The sequence below is a fragment of the Cydia splendana genome, chromosome 21, assembly GCF_910591565.1.
Source record: "Cydia splendana chromosome 21, ilCydSple1.2, whole genome shotgun sequence".
In the NCBI taxonomy this organism is placed as follows: domain Eukaryota; kingdom Metazoa; phylum Arthropoda; class Insecta; order Lepidoptera; family Tortricidae; genus Cydia; species Cydia splendana.
Genome location: NC_085980.1, coordinates 7,082,000 through 7,100,396, shown reverse-complemented (window position 1 = coordinate 7,100,396; position 18,397 = coordinate 7,082,000). Strand labels below are relative to the sequence as shown.

Below are 18,397 nucleotides of genomic sequence, written 5' to 3'. Positions count from 1 at the left end.
ATTATAATACTTATAGGTATTTAAGGACATCCGGCAAATCCATTGACTGTAGGTACCGTAGGTCATGGAATAAGAACTAAAGATTCTTTATATGCGGTAGCAGCTATAATTAGTAATTACTTAGAGTAAAAAAACGTTTATTTAAAAGGAGCTACGAAGAGTAGGTATTTGTCGGTATAAGCAGTAGGTTAACCTAACCTAAGCACAGTCATACAGTACTGATATATATTTAGGCGGAAAAATAATCAAAAGTATCCGAAAAATATTTGCGTAATATAATAATAATGTACGTATACAATTCAAAGAAAGTCTTCTTTAATATTGTCTTAGGTTACCGCGATAGTTACTCATGAAATAAAACTATTGAAACGGAAACGGATCGCGTATATTGAATTCATACTATATCCCATATATATAGTATTAGGTTAGGTTAGGTTAACCTTCTGCTTATACCGACAAATACCTACTCTTCGTAGCTCCTTTTAAATAAACTTTTTTTTTACTCTAAGTAATTACTAATTTCAAAAGTCTTCTTTATTTTTTTATTTATAAGCTTTTTATCGTGTAACTATCAATAATAGTTACAGCCACTACCAAATCAAAGAAACGTTATTTTATTTGGTAATCTAACTAAAAACGAATAGGAACGTCGTAAGGATCGTGAGAATCATGTGAGCGACAGGTGTCGCAACACATGATAAAGACAGGTTCAACATACCTGTACTGTGATGCAATTGTCAACAGGGGCGCAAGTGAAAGTACCACTATAAAGAACCACGTGATGACGTTTTAGTTTTTTTTAACGCGGGAACGTACGCTCCGTACCCGCGCTGTTTGAGACTGGCTGGTCAAAGTTCGCGCGAGGGTAGGGATAAAGAAGTTCACGAATGACGTTTGTTTTTTTTAAAGCGCGGGACGTACGCTCCGGACCCGCGCTGTTTGAGACTGGCTGTTAAAGACGTAAAGTTCGCGCGAAAGAAGGGGTCATTCAAGGCTGTTGAGCGAATGTCGAGGCGGGGAGGTCGACTCGTGCTAAGTACACATAGCGACACATAGCGTGAGATCCTTATTGGTAATGTTTTGCAACAATGTTCTTATGTAGTTCAATCATGTGAACTGGGCTTTTCCATCAAAAATTGATCACTTAAGAATAAGAATACATGCAAAAAAAAACAAAAAGCATTAATTTCGTTCAATAGTATACAACATAACACATTCGTGGTTGGGACTTCCTAGTAAGCATGTATAATACCTGTGACAGGAAGCCCCACTCTTCTACATTTGTCTAGTACATTTGTACACAGTTAACGACAATAAAGTCTAACATTGTGCAAACGGCTATTATTTTAAGTAAAACAAAATAATAACTTACATAATATTATTATTACTATTTCAATATTTGTATAATTATTAACATTTAAAATTCTGCATTATATTCAAAAAGAAAGAAAGAAGTGATTAGCTTACAATTCGTGTGTGTGTGTGTGTGTGTGTGTGTGTGTGTGTGTGTGTGTGTGTGTGTGTGTGTGTGTGTTTGTGTGTGCGCGCGCGTGTGTGTGTGTGTGTGTGTGCGTGTGTGTGTGTGTGTGTGTGTGTGCGAGTGTGTGTGTGTGTATGTTTCAGTTACTATCGTACTCGTCATCCTAATAGAATTTCTGTTTCGTCGTATGTTATATTTTTTAGCCAATTTATTAGGGCTATTTTACATTCATACCAAGGTAAACAGTAGATATTATTTTTTTCGTTTATCATATTATAAAGGTGTATTGATAATGCCTGATATTGTCTTCTTCCAAATTTAGATTTACAGTTCACTGGAGGGATAACAGATGCAGATGTCATACAATTTATTTTGTATAGTATATAGTATATATATTGTTTTTCTCTCGTGTATTATCAGTATATAGTTGTGGCAATATATTTTTTATATAAATTAAATATGAAGTGATGATGATATAATGTTTGCATATTATAAAAAAAAAACAAACCCTTTCACTGTGTTATCCTAAAATTAAATTAAATTACAACCCTTTTTCCCTATGCTATCCTAAAATGTACTTAAAAGCTGGTTGCATATCATAAACACCTGCTTAAAGATGTGCTGTATTGAAACATAAGACAAGTTATTGTTATCACCTGAGGCATACAAATCTAGTTAAAATATGTATGCAAAGCAAAAAAGATAACGTACATTGTGTATTATTCTATATGTAAACAAATCTAAGCAGCCTTAGCATGAGTGCGTAGCAACAGCATCGCGCGAGTTAAACAACCCATCTTTTTCTAAAGAGGCCCACTGATTAACAGGCCGCCGAACGGTATCAGCCTGTCAGTTGTTCGGAACTGTCAAAATTTTGTTCTAACTGACAGGCCGATACCGTCCCGCGGACTGTTAATCAGTGGGGTGGGCCCCATAACTGTATTATTTAGAAAAAGACAAGTGGTCTATCTCGCGCGCGATATATTGTCGTACTCATGCTATTTAAGACTACTGTTGAACTACAATTTCACAGAATCAAGTTGTGGCACAATCTCATGACAGCTCAAGTTGATCAACTAGATCAGCCATTCTCTAAGTGTGTTCCTGCAGAAGTTCCGCAAGAATTTAGAACACTATGCTTTAGTCGCCTCGAAAAATTTTACTATGCAAAAAACACACTACTAAAAACTATTATTTTATTGTAGGGTTCCATCAAGTATTTCGCTTTCCAAAAGGGTTCCATCAAAAAAAAAGATCGAGAACCGCTGAACTAGATAATTAGTCAAATAACATTCTTGACATACCTAATACACCTACTTAAATTTTGTTCACAAGATTTTACATCGTAACACCTGTCCTGTAGCTCACATTGTAACCAAATATTTATAAAATGTTTATACCTACAAATAAGCTGAATCACAATAACATGATTGCAGAGTTCAGCTACTACGTGATAATTTAATTATCTATAAGAAATAACAATTACTTGTAGCTTCTCAATGGGGTTGGCCGGTGGAAGTTTTTAGCAGATGGCGCCATCATAGCTTGCCCCGTCAATCCCTAGAATTGTGTCAAATTTTTGTTTTTTTAATACCCTGGATGCCAGCTCTTTAAGCCAAATCTCATAGAAAAAGGGGCAAGCTATGATGGCGCCATCTAGGCAAATCTTTGACAGTTGCCAACCCCATTTAAGTGACCTTCAGATGCTACATTCATTAATTACAAATACATAAATACAAATGTTTTACTAATTTATTTTACAATATTTTACCATTTTTACCATTATTATTAAAATTGTAGTTAATTTCATGTTATACCTTTTAAATTTTATTTTGTATTGACAACAGTTTTATCTTTATTTTTATCTAAAAAATACAAATGAATTGTGTATCTACTGGTAGAAAAATGAATGTACCTATAATTATTGCTACTGAAATCTAGATTAGGAAAAATTTTAAATCTTATTTTGCTAAGCCCTATCCGGGTCCTAGTAGTTATGTATGTGCCTACCTAGCATTAAGTTACATGTGCCCAGTGTACCTACTTGGTTGCAAATAAACATTGAAATTGAAATTATAATTTCAATAGTTTTGTAACAGAAAACATAATCATATTACTGAAGAATAGTGAATTGTTACAAGCTCAAAAGAGACTGCGTGAACTCGTGAACCTATGACTTATAACTTTGGAAGTATAGAGTTATGTAAATGACATAACTGTTGTATTTCACAATCAACAATTTTGAAAATAACATTCATTTAAAAGTAATTTTATGAATTGAACTTCAATAGTAACCACATAAAAATGAATGTCGATGTTTCACTATGTATTTGGGATTATAACTTTGTCTTTAAAATGCAGTTGTGCAACGTGCATGAAGGTGGAATTCCCTACACGGATCTTATAATTGAATGTGTTTACTTACAGTATTCGCTGATTTACGAGCAAATTATTCTTCTGACTATCACTTTAACGTCTTATCACTGCAACTTGTTAAGATAACTATCCTTAAAATATATATCTCAATTTAAGACCATTTAATTAAAACTTTTCACGGCTATCACGCCCGTGTCTTGAAGACCATTGACAACTTTGACACTTGTGGTTGATGACGGTTTTTGACAGTTAGTTTCATGTTTTCTATACACGAAGTCTTGTACCTACCTCATATATTATATACTACTCTTTGGCCTACCTCTTGTCTTAATATTCCCCAATAAAATTCCAAAATTTTACAGTATATGTATCATAAAAAAACAAAATTCTGTATTTATATACTGGGTCAAGCAGATCTTGTCAGTAGAAAAAGGCGGCAAATTTGAAAAATGTAGGCGCGAAAGGATATCGTCCCATAGAAAATTTGAATTTCGCGCCTTTTTCTACTGACAAGATTTGCTTGACCATCTATAATAATAAAATATATTTTAGAAAGATTATATAATTGAGTAACATATAATATTTAATAGAAACAAAGTATTATATTTCTTATCTGTCTCGCAATATCAGTGTTGCACGAACTAAGGATAAAATCCCTCGAAGAATAGAAATCCCTCGAATGTATTGGCAGCATAGAAGGTAGGATCATATAGAAGTGGTATAGGCGTGCCTCCGTGAGGGACAAAATATACGCAAACGCGACATTGTGATTGGTCGAATTCATTTGTTGGCCACCATTATCCATACTAAAAAAAAGGTGGGGAACAAATAAAATGTGAGACTGTGACAAGGACAAACAATAATAGCTCTTTCGCTGCTACTCCTACTGAAAGATACATAAGACTACCCCGTTCTGTCAGTTACCCCCACCACTCATGCCAGATCCAGTTATATCCTAGATTCATGATTGGCAGTAATGGTCTAACGTTAAGTTTAGATAAAAATATTTTAACAAAATATAAATAGCGAATTTATAATGTATTATTGTATCTTTAGTGTTCTTATCTAGAGCACTATTTCTATGAAATAATACGCGGAAATAGAGAGGATGAATATTTACATATAATGAGAGAATATTTACAATGATTAATTTACAATTGATTTGCAAATAAGATTTTAGCTTCCGTATCGTACGAAGGAAAATTTAGTTGTGTATGACATTGACTCGTTGTCTCGTTGACGTAGACGGTTTGTGGGCAGCCAGCATTGCGGTGCGCCACAGGACCCCCCTGGGAGAATCAGAGTCCTGCCTGTAAATGAGAAGGAAAGGTTACTTTCCGGCCAGACCGAGTGGTTCTCACCGGGACAACAGCTTGAGCAGGCCTAGCACTTATGCCTGTAGGTGAAGCTGTGTCGCTCTGCATGTAAGCTGGTTTGACGCGGTTAATGGAGACTGTCACTGGTCCTCGTAGTAAGTCCAGTGTGACGGTCTTGTCTGTTCTCTTTAGAACGCTGGATCTGCTACGACTGCGCGACCTGCTGCTGTTAAAACGCGAACGTCGCTGACCGCTGCTGCTACCGGTGCTTAGCTGAGCAATTTGTTGCGTCATTTCGCTCTGGATACGCGCCGTTATAGATTGCTCCATCTTCTTAAACATGTCTTCGAACGAAGTCATGCTTGCAACCTGCTTAAAAGAAGAACAAGGTGTCACGTCGATGATTTGGTCTGCAAGGATTGCGATGTCGTCTAAAGAAGCCGTCTTCTGAGACGCGATGATCGCTTGCACTTGAGTAGGTAAGCGAGTGGACCACAAACTTCGGAAAAAATCGTCAGTGATACTATCGCCAGCTAATCCTCGAAGGTGACGAAGGAATTGGCTTGGTTTCCTGTCTCCAAGTTCTTCAAATTGCAGCAACTGACGTCTTTTGTTTTCTTGCGACGTTGACAGTCGGTCGATCAATTGTTTTTTCAACTTTTCGTATTTATCTGTTTCTGGGGGCTTCGTTATGATATCCCGTACTTCTCGAGCCGTTTTGGGATCTAGCTCTCTGATAACCTGGAAATATTTCGTTGAATCCGCTTTTACGCCCCAAACGGCGAACTGCGCCTCGACCTGGGCGAACCAAACTTCCGCATCTTCTGCCCAAAACGGTGGTAACCTCATGGTTAACCGATCCACCGCAGCACCTGATCGTTCGGGCTCTATTTTCTTGCAAATGGAATCTTCGAATTCGTCGGTCATTTTGAAAATTTTGAAAGTCGCGGGTCACCAATTTAGTGTTCTTATCTAGAGCACTATTTCTATGAAATAATACGCGGAAATAGAGAGGATGAATATTTACATATAATGAGAGAATATTTACAATGATTAATTTACAATTGATTTGCAAATAAGATTTTAGCTTCCGTATCGTACGAAGGAAAATTTAGTTGTGTATGACATTGACTCGTTGTCTCGTTGACGTAGACGGTTTGTGGGCAGCCAGCATTGCGGTGCGCCACATATCCAATAAATCTCAGTAGAATTAAAAAAAAATATATATATAAATTATAACTGTAGGAACCACAGAGGTTCCAACCCGCACTGGCCGTTTATTTGCCATAGAATATTATACTTAATGTCGACATGTCAGTTTTAACTGTTAGAAAATTCACTTTTGTTCAATGCAAATTATTTACGTTTATCTTATTAGTTATATCTCAGAAGTTGTAAAGATATTAATTTAAATACAGTTTATGAACCATACACAGTGGTTTGATTGTGAACCCACATTGGTGACCGCGACTAAAAACACAAGAACGATGTCGAACGATAACGACAACAATAGTGATGAGACGGTACCTCCGGCAGTGCTAGCAGAGAATCCACCATCAACCAGTGCATTTCCAACGACCGGCGTTTTCCGAGTCGGCATACGTGTTCCTCCGTTTTGGCCCGAAGAGCCGGCGGTATGGTTCGCACAACTCGAAAGTCAGTTTACTATATCCGGAATCACCAGCGATACAACTAAATTCTATCATGTAATTGGAAATCTCAACCCCCAGTTTGCGATTGAAGTTAAGGATATGTGACGTCCCACAGGTAAAGGTACCTTATGGCAGTTGGCGCTTACGCTATTATTAACGCCGCTCCAATATTATTGCGGCGCTATGCGACGTAAGCGCCAGCCGCCATAAGGTACCTTTTGCCGTGGAACGTCACATATAATCTTATCGCCACCCGAATCAAATAAGTATGATAAACTGAAGACTGAATTAATTAGACGATTGTCAGTCTCTCAGGAGCAAAAAATTAGACAACTGATGCTACATGAAGAACTCGGCGATCGCAAGCCCACACAATTCCTGAGGCATTTACGAAGTTTAGCTGGACCATCAGTTCCTGATGACTTCTTACGTCAAGTTTGGTCTGGCCGTTTACCCAATAATGTACAAACTATTGTGGCGTCGCAACCAAGACTTCCACTCGATGATATAGCAGAGTTAGCCGACCGAATCCAAGAACTGGCACCAAGTTCGAGGCACGTAGCCAGCACATCAGCGGAACCGACGGGTGCCGTATCAGAATTAGGTCGACGCGTTGACCAGCTAGCACAGCAAGTGGAAGCTTTACTCAGCGAGGACAATACGCAACGCCGAGGTAGACAACAGACTCGCCTCTACCAATCTCAGAACCGAAACGCGTCTCGATCGAAATCTCGCCAACGCTCTGCATATACTCGCCGTGACGTTCCTGAAGGATTCACTGTTTGCTGGTACCACTATCATTTTGGTTCTAAGGCAACAAACTGCGTGGAGCCATGTACATTCAAGTCGGGAAACATCCGGGGCAGGCAATAGTGGCCGAAAACGTCTGCCCCATTTCGTCAGGCCGTCTATTCATGACAGATCGTGCAACAAAGACCCAATATCTAATCGACACGGGTTCAGACCTGTGCGTATTTCCGCGTTTACTTGTCAACGAACGTCGAAAGAAGACTGATTATGAATTATACGCCGCCAACAGTACAGTAATCGCAACGTATGGTTATATTACTTTACACCTCGATTTCGGCCTGCGACGAATTTTTGAATGGCGATTTACAGTAGCCGATGTCTCGAAGCCTATTATTGGCGTTGATTTTTTGATCTTTTACAATTTGCTCGTCGACTGCCGCAATCAAAAGCTTATTGACAAAACTACTTCTCTCTTTACTGACGCACAGCAAGTCAGCGCGGCTGAAACTATATCGTCGATTCGCACGACCTTGACTAACGACTCCACGTATACGCTACTTCTACGTGACTTCCCGGATATCACTCGCCCCGCCGGTAAACTAGGTGCCCCTAAGCACGATACAGTGCATCATATAAGGACAACACCTGGACCCCCGGTCTCCAGCCGCCCTCGACGTCTGGATCCTGAGCGCTTAAAGATTGCTAAAAAAGAATTCGATGACATGCTGCAGAACGGCACAGCTCGCAGATCAGAGAGTCCATGGTCGTCACCTTTACACCTGGTGCGCAAGAAAAACAATGGGTGGAGACCTTGTGGAGACTATAGGGCGCTTAATGCTCGAACTATACCCGACCAGTACCCTGTTCGTCACATACAAGATTTTGCTTATATGCTAGCAGGCAAAAACATATTTTCCACCATAGACCTAATCAAGGCCTACAATCAAATACGCGTATATGGACCGGATATTCCCAAAACATCGATAACGACACCTTTCGGAATGTTCGAATTTCCCTTTATGACTTTTGGATTACGTAACGCAGCCCAAACATTCCAAAGGTTCATGGATGAACTCCTTCGCGGATTCGACTTTGCCTACGGTTACCTAGACGACATTTTGATCTCCTCATCCTCAGAAATCGAGCACAAAGAACATCTGAGTCAGCTCTTCAGACGACTTCAAGACTACGGTGTTTTGATCAACACTTCGAAGTGTGTCTTTGGTCAATCTGAAGTAACCTTTCTAGGATATCGCGTCTCAGCACAGGGCATAAGTCCATTGGAGTCGAAGGTGCAAGCTATTAACGACTTCCCAGCGCCGCAAACCGTTAAGGAATTACGAAGGTATTTGGGTATGCTTAATTTCTATAGGCGGTTTGTTCCAGGAGCAGCTAAAATATTGGCACCACTTACTGCCTTGCTCGCTGGAGATCCGAAAGCATCAACACCTATTGTTTGGACCCCAGCACTGCGTGAGACATTCCAACTGAGTAAGTCACATCTGTCAAAGGCTACTTTATTGGCCCACCCAGACTCTGACGCAGAACTGGCTTTACAAACGGATGCATCAGATGTCGCCATTGGAGCTGTACTTCAACAACGCAAAAACGGATCCTGGGAACCGTTGGCTTTCTTCTCCAAGAAGCTAAATTCGGCTCAACAAAAATATAGCCCATACGATCGAGAGTTACTCGCGATATATGAAGCCATCAAGTATTTCCGATATATGGTAGAAGCTCGCTCATTCACAATCCTAACTGATCACAAACCACTAACGTTTGCTTTCATGACAAACCGCGATAAGTGCTCACCGAGACAATTCAGGTATTTCGATTTTATATCCCAATTTTCGACAGATATCCGATTTGTGTCTGGGAAGGATAACATAGTGGCTGACGCTCTCTCGAGAATCGAGGAGGTTACAAAATTCTTAGATTATCAAGCCCTCGCGGAAGCCCAGACTAGCGACACTGAACTGTCGGAGCTTCTACAAGGTGGATCTTCACTCCAGCTACAAAAGATTACAGCCCCAGTCTCAGGTGCACAAATTTACTGTGATGTTTCTACATCGAAACCAAGACCATTTGTTACATTAGCATTCCGCCGACAAATCTTCGATTCACTTCATAACCTTAGCCATCCTGGAGCAAAGGCAACTAGTCGCTTACTGACCCAAAGGTTTGTGTGGCCTGGCATTAAAAAAGATTGTATGCAGTGGGCAAAAGAATGCCAACAATGTCAGCGTAGCAAGGTCACAAGACACACTAATGCACCCTTGGCAGAATTTAGCCTTCCGTCAGCACGCTTTCGCCACGTACATATCGACATAGTGGGCCCTTTACCACTGTCATCAGGTTTCAGGTATTGTCTAACAATCGTTGACCGCTTCACTCGTTGGCCTGAAGCTTACCCATTACAAGACATCACAGCAGACACCTGCGCCGCGGCCTTCGTTGGAGGCTGGATTGCACGATTCGGCTGTCCAGAACGAATAACTACAGACCGCGGACGTCAATTTGAGTCACAACTGTTCAAAAAAATCTCAGCACTCATGGGTTCGACCCATTTAACCACCACAGCTTACCATCCGGCTGCTAACGGTCTCGTGGAAAGGCTCCATAGACAACTTAAGGCCGCCATTATGTGTCACGCTACAACTCGGTGGACAGAAGCGCTTCCCTTAGTGCTACTGGGCATTAGAAGCGCATGGAAAGAAGATCTAAGTAGCTCTCCTGCTGAACTGCTATATGGCGAACCACTTACATTACCAGGTCAGTTCTTCTCTTCATCTTTATGATATTCTCTACTTAATAAAACACTGCTTTATGTAAATCCACTATTTAATTACTTAGCTTGAGATCCGCCATTGAAACATACAATCAAACTCGTGTTGTTATTATCTATGCGCACTAAGCGCTATTTGAGTTACATGGATACACGTTACTCGTCCCCCTTTTAAAGGGAATGTACCTTATTATCTAATTTACAAATCTAATCTATCAGGTGCTTTCCTGATTCTCGTAGACCGTCTCAGATCCGGGTCAGTCGCTGGTGATGTTAGTCTCTCAGGAGCGCCTGCTGCTAATTGTGGTGGTCCAGTTACTTCCACTCTTTCTGGTGGTTCAGCTGAAGGTCCCACATCTTCTAATCCAATTTCATCACTCTCCCCAGTACCCTCATTTCGTCTATCATCTTCATTTTGTTCTACTTCTGTTGGGACTGGCGGTGTTATTATAAGAGGATGTGCAACCTCCACTGATGAACGTGACTCATTTTCAACCGGGATCTGAGCCAGTTCTACACATGGTCTTAAATCAGAAACATGATAATATTTTTGTATGCCACTTATGCTTATTAAATACCTAACTGGACTTAAAATTTTGACAATAATAGCTTTGGTCCATCCTTTTCCTTCTTTTAAATTCTTTGCCCACACTTTTTCTCCTTCCTTAAAAGTCAAAACCTGTTTCTCTAAATTATTATCTTTTATCACTTTTTTAGACAATACATTGGATGGCTTTATTAATTCGAATCGAGTTCTTGGTTTATATTTAAATAACATTTCATTTGGAGACATGCCAGTAGAATTTGGACTGTTTCTATATGTAAATAAAAAGTTTTGTAACAAAAGTTCTTGTCTAAAAGAGGGTCTGGACTCATGTTCTGCTAATAACCTATTTAAGAGCGCTATTACATTTCGGCGTTGAGCGAGTTTAGGTATTTTACGCGCTGCGGCAGGCCGTGCGAGCTCAGTATGCCGATCCCTTCTACCACACTCGCACTACAATGATGGATTAAACATTCTTGATCCTTCGCGAAGCATATTGAAATCAACCATAACAACACTAACTGTACTTAACTTTTAAAGTTCTAAAACTGTTATTTGGTAAGTACGAAAATACTAAATGCAGTGCAAATGTACATAGGGGCTGTTCATAAATTACGTCATCTATTTTTGACGATTTTTGACCCCCTCCCCCACCCCTCAAATCATCCAAAAATCAAGCTTCGGATGAATCTGTTTCCTCCTACGTCATGTTACTCATCCGATGTCCAGACCCCCCCCCCCCCCACTCCTCCCATTTGAAACGACGTAATTTATGAATAGCCCCATACTCGTACTTATGAAGGTATATTACTCGAAAGAAATTATAGGTACCTACTCGCTTATTTACATGTTTCGTCATTGCATTTGGTACCTATAGGTTGTAAAGTTTGTATCAACGAGGGTTTAAAAATGAACTGGTACTGAGGATCTGATGATGATTAAGGTGGTCACGGATACCAATCAACCATGTAGTAACATGATTAGGCTCGTTTGATTCGTCTCAACAAGATCTTTGACACTGAAGATACACAGGGTCTGATGATGGAGCTGGAAGGTGGCCACGGGTACCAGTCTATCATGTAACTAAACAACTTCGTGTTTGGGCTCGTTTGATTCGTCTCAACAAGATCTTTGACACAAGACAGTACTCAGGGTCTGATGATGGAGCTGGAAGGTACCATTACCAATCAACCATGCAACTAAACCACATCGTGTTTAGGATCGTTTGATTCGTCTCAACAAGATCTTTGACACTAGGTGATACTCAGAGTCTGATGATGGAGCTGGAAGGTGGTCACCGGTACCAATCAACCATGCAACTAAACCACTTCGTGTTTAGGCTCGTTTTATTCGTTTCAACAAGATCTTTGACACAGGATAGTACTCAGTGTCTGATGTTGGAGCCGGAAGGTGGTCACCGGTACCAATCAACCATGCAACTAAACCACTTCGTGTTTAGGCACGTTTTATTCATCTCAACAAGATCTTTGACACAAGGTAGTACTCAGGGTCTGATGATGGAGCGCGAAGGTGGCGACGGGTACCTGTCTATCATCATCAGCTCCATCATCAGACCCTGAGTAGTATCTTGTGTCAAACATCTTATTGTGACGAATCAAACGAGCCCAAACACGAAGTGGTTCAGTTACATGGTAGACTGGTACCCGTGGCCACAGTCCAGCTCCATCATCAGACCCTGAGTACTAACTTGTGTCAAAGATCTTGTTGCGACGAATCGAACGAAGCCAAACACGAAGTGGTTTAGTTGCATGGTTGATTGGTACCGGTCACCACCTTCCGGATCCATCAACAGACCCTCAGTACTACCTTGTGTCAAAGATCTTGTTGCGACAAATCAAACGAGCCCAAACACGAAGTGGTTCAGTTACATGGTAGACTGGTACCCGTGGCCACCTTCTAGCTCCATCATCAGATCCTGAGTACTATCTTGTGTCCAAGGTCTTGTTGAGACGAATCAAACGAGACTAAACACGAAGTGGTTTAGTTGCATGGTTGATTGGTACCGGTGACCACCTTCCGGCTCCAACATCAGACCCTGAGTACTATCTTGTGTCAAAGATCTTATAGAAACGAATAAAACGAGCCCAAACACGAAGTGGTTTAGTGGCATGGTTGATTGGTACCGGTGACCACCTGCCGGCTCCATCATCAGACCCTGAGTACTATCTTGTGTCAAAGATCTTGTTGAGACGAATCAAACGAGCCTAAACACGAAGTGGTTTAGTTGCATGGTTGATTGGTACCGGTGACCACCTTCCGGCTCCATCATCAGACCCTGAGTATTATCTTGTGCCAAAGATCTTGTTGAGACGAATCAAACGAGCCCAAACACGAAGTGGTTTAGTTGCATGGTTGATTGGTACCGGTGACCACCTTCCGGCTCCATCATCAGACCCTGAGTACTATCTTAAGTCAAAGATCTTGTTGAGACGAATAAAACGAGCCTAAACACGAAGTGGTTTAGTTGCATTGTTGATTGGTACTGGTGACCACCTTCCGGCTCCATCATCAGACCCTGAGTACTATCTTAAGTCAAAGATCTTGTTGAGCCGAATCAAACGAGCCCAAACACGAAGTGGTTTAGTTGCATGGTTGATTGGTACCGGTGACCACCTTCCGGCTCCATCATCAGACCCTGAGTATTATCTTGTGCCAAAGATCTTGTTGAGACGAATCAAACGAGCCCAAACACGAAGTGGTTTAGTTGCATGGTTGATTGGTACCGGTGACCACCTTCCGGCTCCATCATCAGACCCTGAGTACTATCTTAAGTCAAAGATCTTGTTGAGACGAATAAAACGAGCCTAAACACGAAGTGGTTTAGTTGCATTGTTGATTGGTACTGGTGACCACCTTCCGGCTCCATCATCAGACCCTGAGTACTATCTTAAGTCAAAGATCTTGTTGAGCCGAATCAAACGAGCCCAAACACGAAGTGGTTTAGTTGCATGGTTGATTGGTACCGGTGACCACCTTCCGGCTCCATCATCAGACCCTGAGTACTATCTTGTGTCAAAGATCTTGTTGAGATGAATAAAACGAGCCTAAACACGAAGTGGTTTAGTTGCATGGTTGATTGGTACCGGTGACCACCTTCCGGCTCCATCATCAGACCCTGAGTACTATCTTGAGTCAAATAAATACATATAGAGTGTCAGGTCGTTTCAAATATTTTTAATCCTGTCCGGTAGTTTATTAAACTGTACCATTATAAATTATAATACTATAAAAACAGTGCTAGGATCAAAGTCTCTCGTTGCGGTTTACACGCACACAGTATAGCGTTTTACACGGCGCCCGCCGCACACAATGATAAAAAACCTCGTCGTCGCCGTTCAAAATGTGCGGAGCCGACCGACACACGTCCTACCTCTACAAGCTCTGCCGCGGCACTGAGCTGGCGCAGCGCGCGTCATCGGTAATATAGAGTAGTTTTCAAAAAATTGCCAAAAAATTATAGTAGAATTTCATAAACACTAATGTATACCAACAGTATAAGCAAACGTTGCAGATTGCTTAAGTATGAAAATGACTTCGATATTAAGTAGATTTTCGTAGGAATTGACACTTGTTTCGGAGAGAAAATCGAGTTCGTTTTACTTTGATTTTCTCTTTCTCAAAGGTATGTAGGAAAAATATAGTTTGATATGCCTAAAGTACAGGGTATTAGTAATACAAAATAGCCAGGTTTAGCAGAGTAAAATTCTCAACATTTCCAAATAAGAGCTCGCCATTCAGTGCTTCACGGGGTTTTTCGGAAACGACCATCAGAAAAAAAATCATTACTAATTTAATAAGTCCTTTTTCTAATATTTACAACGATATTTATAAAGATAAGAAGACGCTTTTACTGGAACAAGTACTCATTGTTTCTAATAATGAGCGCAAAGTCCTGAATTTCGTCGACTAGTATCATCAATTTTGCATTATTTCGACTTTTCTTGTAAGAGCGCTCTTAATGCTTGTTTGGCTGTCTGAACAGTCCTTTCTGCCATTCCATTTGATTCAGGATGGTATGGAGGGCTCTTTAAGGGCACACATCCATTGTTTTTTAAAAATTGTACAAATTGTTCAGAGGAAAAGGGTGGCCCATTGTCACTGACAAGGTATACAGGAATACCAATTATAGCAAATGTTCTACACAATTTTTCTATTACTTGCGAAGCTGAAGTGCCATTCATTATGTGCACATCAAGCCACTTTGAAGTTGAATCAACTATTAGCAAATAAGTTACAGAATTTTTCATGAAAAAATCTACATGAACTCTTTCAAAAACATTTTCACATTTTTTCCAACTGACTGGTGGACTTACATTGGTAAAATTTCTTGATGATTGACATATATTACAACTGGCTACAACTCTTTCAACATCTTCATTCATATTAGGCCACCAGCAATAACCTCTCATTAACATTTTTGATTGAACAATTCCCTGGTGGGACTCATGAAATAACCCTAATACTTTGTCTCTCAACTTGTTAGGTATAATAACTCTATTTCCCCACAGTACACATTTCTGCTCAGTACCTAATTCAGCCCTTTTATTAAAATATGGTCTTATATACTCATCATTTATTGAACTGGGCCATCCAGATAAAACATATTCATACACTTTACTCAATGTCACATCTTTTTGTGTATATTTAGCTATTTCCTGAAAGTCAAGTGGAGCATCATCTTTAAAATTAAAATAATTGATGCAGTCAGCTACATTGGCTCTTTCTGGTAATGGTAATCGTGACAAAGCATCAGCATTTCCTAGTAATGTGCCCTTTCTATAATTTATTTCATACTGATAACCTGACAGTATTAAAGCCCATCTTTGCAACCTTGCATTAGCTGTAATAGGAATTTTTTTTAGAGGATCAAATATAAACTTTAAAGGCTGATGGTCTGTCACAAGCACAAATTTTCTGCCATACAAAAATTTATGGAACTTTTGAACTGCAAAGATAATTCCCAGAGCTTCTTTTTCCACTTGGGAATAGTTCTTCTGAGCCTCATTTAATGTAGCCGATGCAAAACCTATAGGTTCACTATCTATTTGGTGACTTAAAACCGCCCCGACGCCATATTGACTCGCATCTGAGGTCACAAACACTTCTTTGTTACAATCATAATGCACCAGTAAATTACAATCTGTGATTAACCTCCTACTCGCTACAAAAGACTCATGACACTCCTTGGTCCATTTAAAGGGAACATTTTTTTTTAATAGGGCATGTAATGGTGCTAATTTATCTGAAAGTCTAGGTAGAAACTTTCCATAATAATTTAATAGTCCTAAATATGCCTGTAATTGTGTAATGGATGTAGGTTCTGGTGCCTTTGTAATAGCCTCTACTTTTTCAGGTAATGGTTTTATTCCCTCTTCACACACTAAATGCCCTAAAAACTTAATTTCACTACAGAAGAATTGGCATTTATCCAAATTTACCTTGACTTTATATTGTTTTAGTTTTTCTAACACACTTTCTAAATTCTTATAACAATCTTCTAAATTAGTACCCGTTATGATCAAGTCATCAATATATGCTTTAACATTAGTCACCCCTTGTAATATCTGGTCCATAACACACTGAAAAATTGATGGACCTGATGATACTCCAAATTGTAAGCGAGTGGGCCTAAATAATCCTAAATGTGTATTAATAGTCATATATTCTTGTGATTTCTCATCTAATAACAATTGTTGGTAGGCACCACTCAGATCCAGGACACAAAATACCTTAGCTCCTGCCAGCTCTGCAAATATGTCCTCTGGAAGAGGCAAGGGGTAATGATCTGTGTCTAACATCTTATTTAATGTCACTTTATAGTCTACACATACTCTAATTTTTTTATCATTCTTTTGAACTACAACAATAGGACTAGCCCAATCACTATGTGTTACTCTCTGAATAATTCCCGCCTTTTCTAAACTTATTATCTCATTTTCTACTTCCTGTTTCTTAGCATAAGGAATGGAGTAAGCCCTATGAAAAATAGGAGTTGCCCCATCCTTAAGCTTCAAAGTAGCCTGCATATTTATAATATGTGAGGATCTATCTTTATCAAACACACACTTATATTTATTTTTAACACTTTCAATCAACTTAGTTTTATCTTGATTTATCCCCTCTTTTTGTATATAACTTACTTTGTGAAACTTAAATCTTTCTTGCCAGTTAGGAAATAATATTTTCAACCAATTTCTACCTACTAAAGGTTTAAAATACCTATCACAGTCAATTACTATGAGGTATAAATCGTCTCTCACATTTCTGGGTTCTATCTTAATAGCCCCAAGCACTAACAAGGGATTTCCTGAAACGGCCTTTAACTTAATTAAACACTTTCTTAGTTCATACTTTGAAAAGTATGTTTTATAGTCTTTCAGATGAATCACCGACTTGCAAGCTCCTGTATCGATCTCCATCTTCAATTTTCTGTTACCTAGTCACAAAGGGAGTTCTGCTCAATCCTCTTCCGACACATTGCCGATGCTGCCCAGTACTACATCTTCCTCCGGCTTGTATTCTGTTGCCACAGGTCCTTGATCTACATTTCTGATATTTCTATAACGGCATTTGTGAGCTAAATGCCCTTGTTTCTTGCATACAAAGCAAACACAATCTTTTTTGTAGCATCTGTCTGTAGAATGTGAGCCGCCACAGCATCTGCATTCTAATCTCCCTGGATTGGCTGGATTATTGTTGTAGGAAGAGCTGTATCCTGGCCTATTTGGTGCCGGAGTCCTGTTGATTATTTTCTTCTTTTGGTTTAGCATTTGTATCTTTTCTGCCTCTGGTTGAATATTTTTTGTGTCTTTTGCGGCGCTTTCTAGAGCAGTCGCTAACTTAATTGCCCTTTCTAAAGTCAACTTCTCCTCTGCTAATAGTTTACTAATAATGTTTTCATTTTTTAATCCACATACTAATTTGTCTCTTAATGCGTCGTCCAGGAAAGTTTTAAAGTCGCATTTAGCAGCTACTCTTTTTATTTCTACCACAAAATCGTTGATAGATTGTTGTTCTTTTTGTTGGCATCGGTAGAAATCAAACCTCCAGGCAATTATACTTTTTTTCTCGACATAGTGCTCCTTTAACGTTTTTATTAGCTCTGCGTAAGTCTTATCTTTAGGTATATCAGGAGACAACAAATTCTTGAGCACGCCGTAACATTCTGGCCCGATTAATGTGATTAACAATGCTACCTTTTTCGGTTCATCCTTGATGTCGTTAACAATGAAGAATTGCTCCATCCTTTCAATGTAGGCAACAAAATCGCCTCCTTGGCGATAATTTTCTATATTGCCTATCATAGCCATGGTTTTGTTTTTGTCCTCGTCGCCAATATGATATTCTCTACTTAATAAAACACTGCTTTATGTAAATCCACTATTTAATTACTTAGCTTGAGATCCGCCATTGAAACATACAATCAAACTCGTGTTGTTATTATCTATGCGCACTAAGCGCTATTTGAGTTAC

The 18,397-nt window shown here is 39.6% G+C and overlaps 3 protein-coding genes across 3 annotated transcripts in view; 1 reads left to right on the top strand and 2 right to left on the bottom strand.

Annotated features, from left to right (window-relative positions):
• The window catches only part of LOC134801182 (ileal sodium/bile acid cotransporter-like), a 63,364-nt gene extending 62,454 nt beyond the window's left edge, over positions 1-910 (bottom strand). Inside the window, exon 1 of the mRNA XM_063773729.1 lies at positions 719-910. The gene's annotated coding sequence lies outside the window, so the exon portion shown is untranslated. The remainder of the gene's footprint in view (positions 1-718) is intronic.
• A 4,244-nt stretch (positions 911-5,154) lies between these two features.
• LOC134801360 (uncharacterized) lies at positions 5,155-6,099 on the bottom strand. Its single transcript, XM_063773900.1, has 2 exons — positions 5,218-6,099; positions 5,155-5,166 (listed from the first exon to the last, which is right to left on the bottom strand). The coding sequence occupies exons 1-2, from the start codon at positions 6,097-6,099 to the stop codon at positions 5,155-5,157; spliced, it is 894 nt and encodes a 297-aa protein (XP_063629970.1).
• Positions 6,100-6,659: 560 nt separating this feature from the next.
• Positions 6,660-16,719, top strand: LOC134801359 (uncharacterized). Its single transcript, XM_063773899.1, has 5 exons — positions 6,660-6,828; positions 7,132-7,497; positions 7,638-8,927; positions 9,432-9,614; positions 16,625-16,719. The coding sequence occupies exons 1-5, from the start codon at positions 6,660-6,662 to the stop codon at positions 16,717-16,719; spliced, it is 2,103 nt and encodes a 700-aa protein (XP_063629969.1).
• Positions 16,720-18,397: the final 1,678 nt, after the last annotated feature.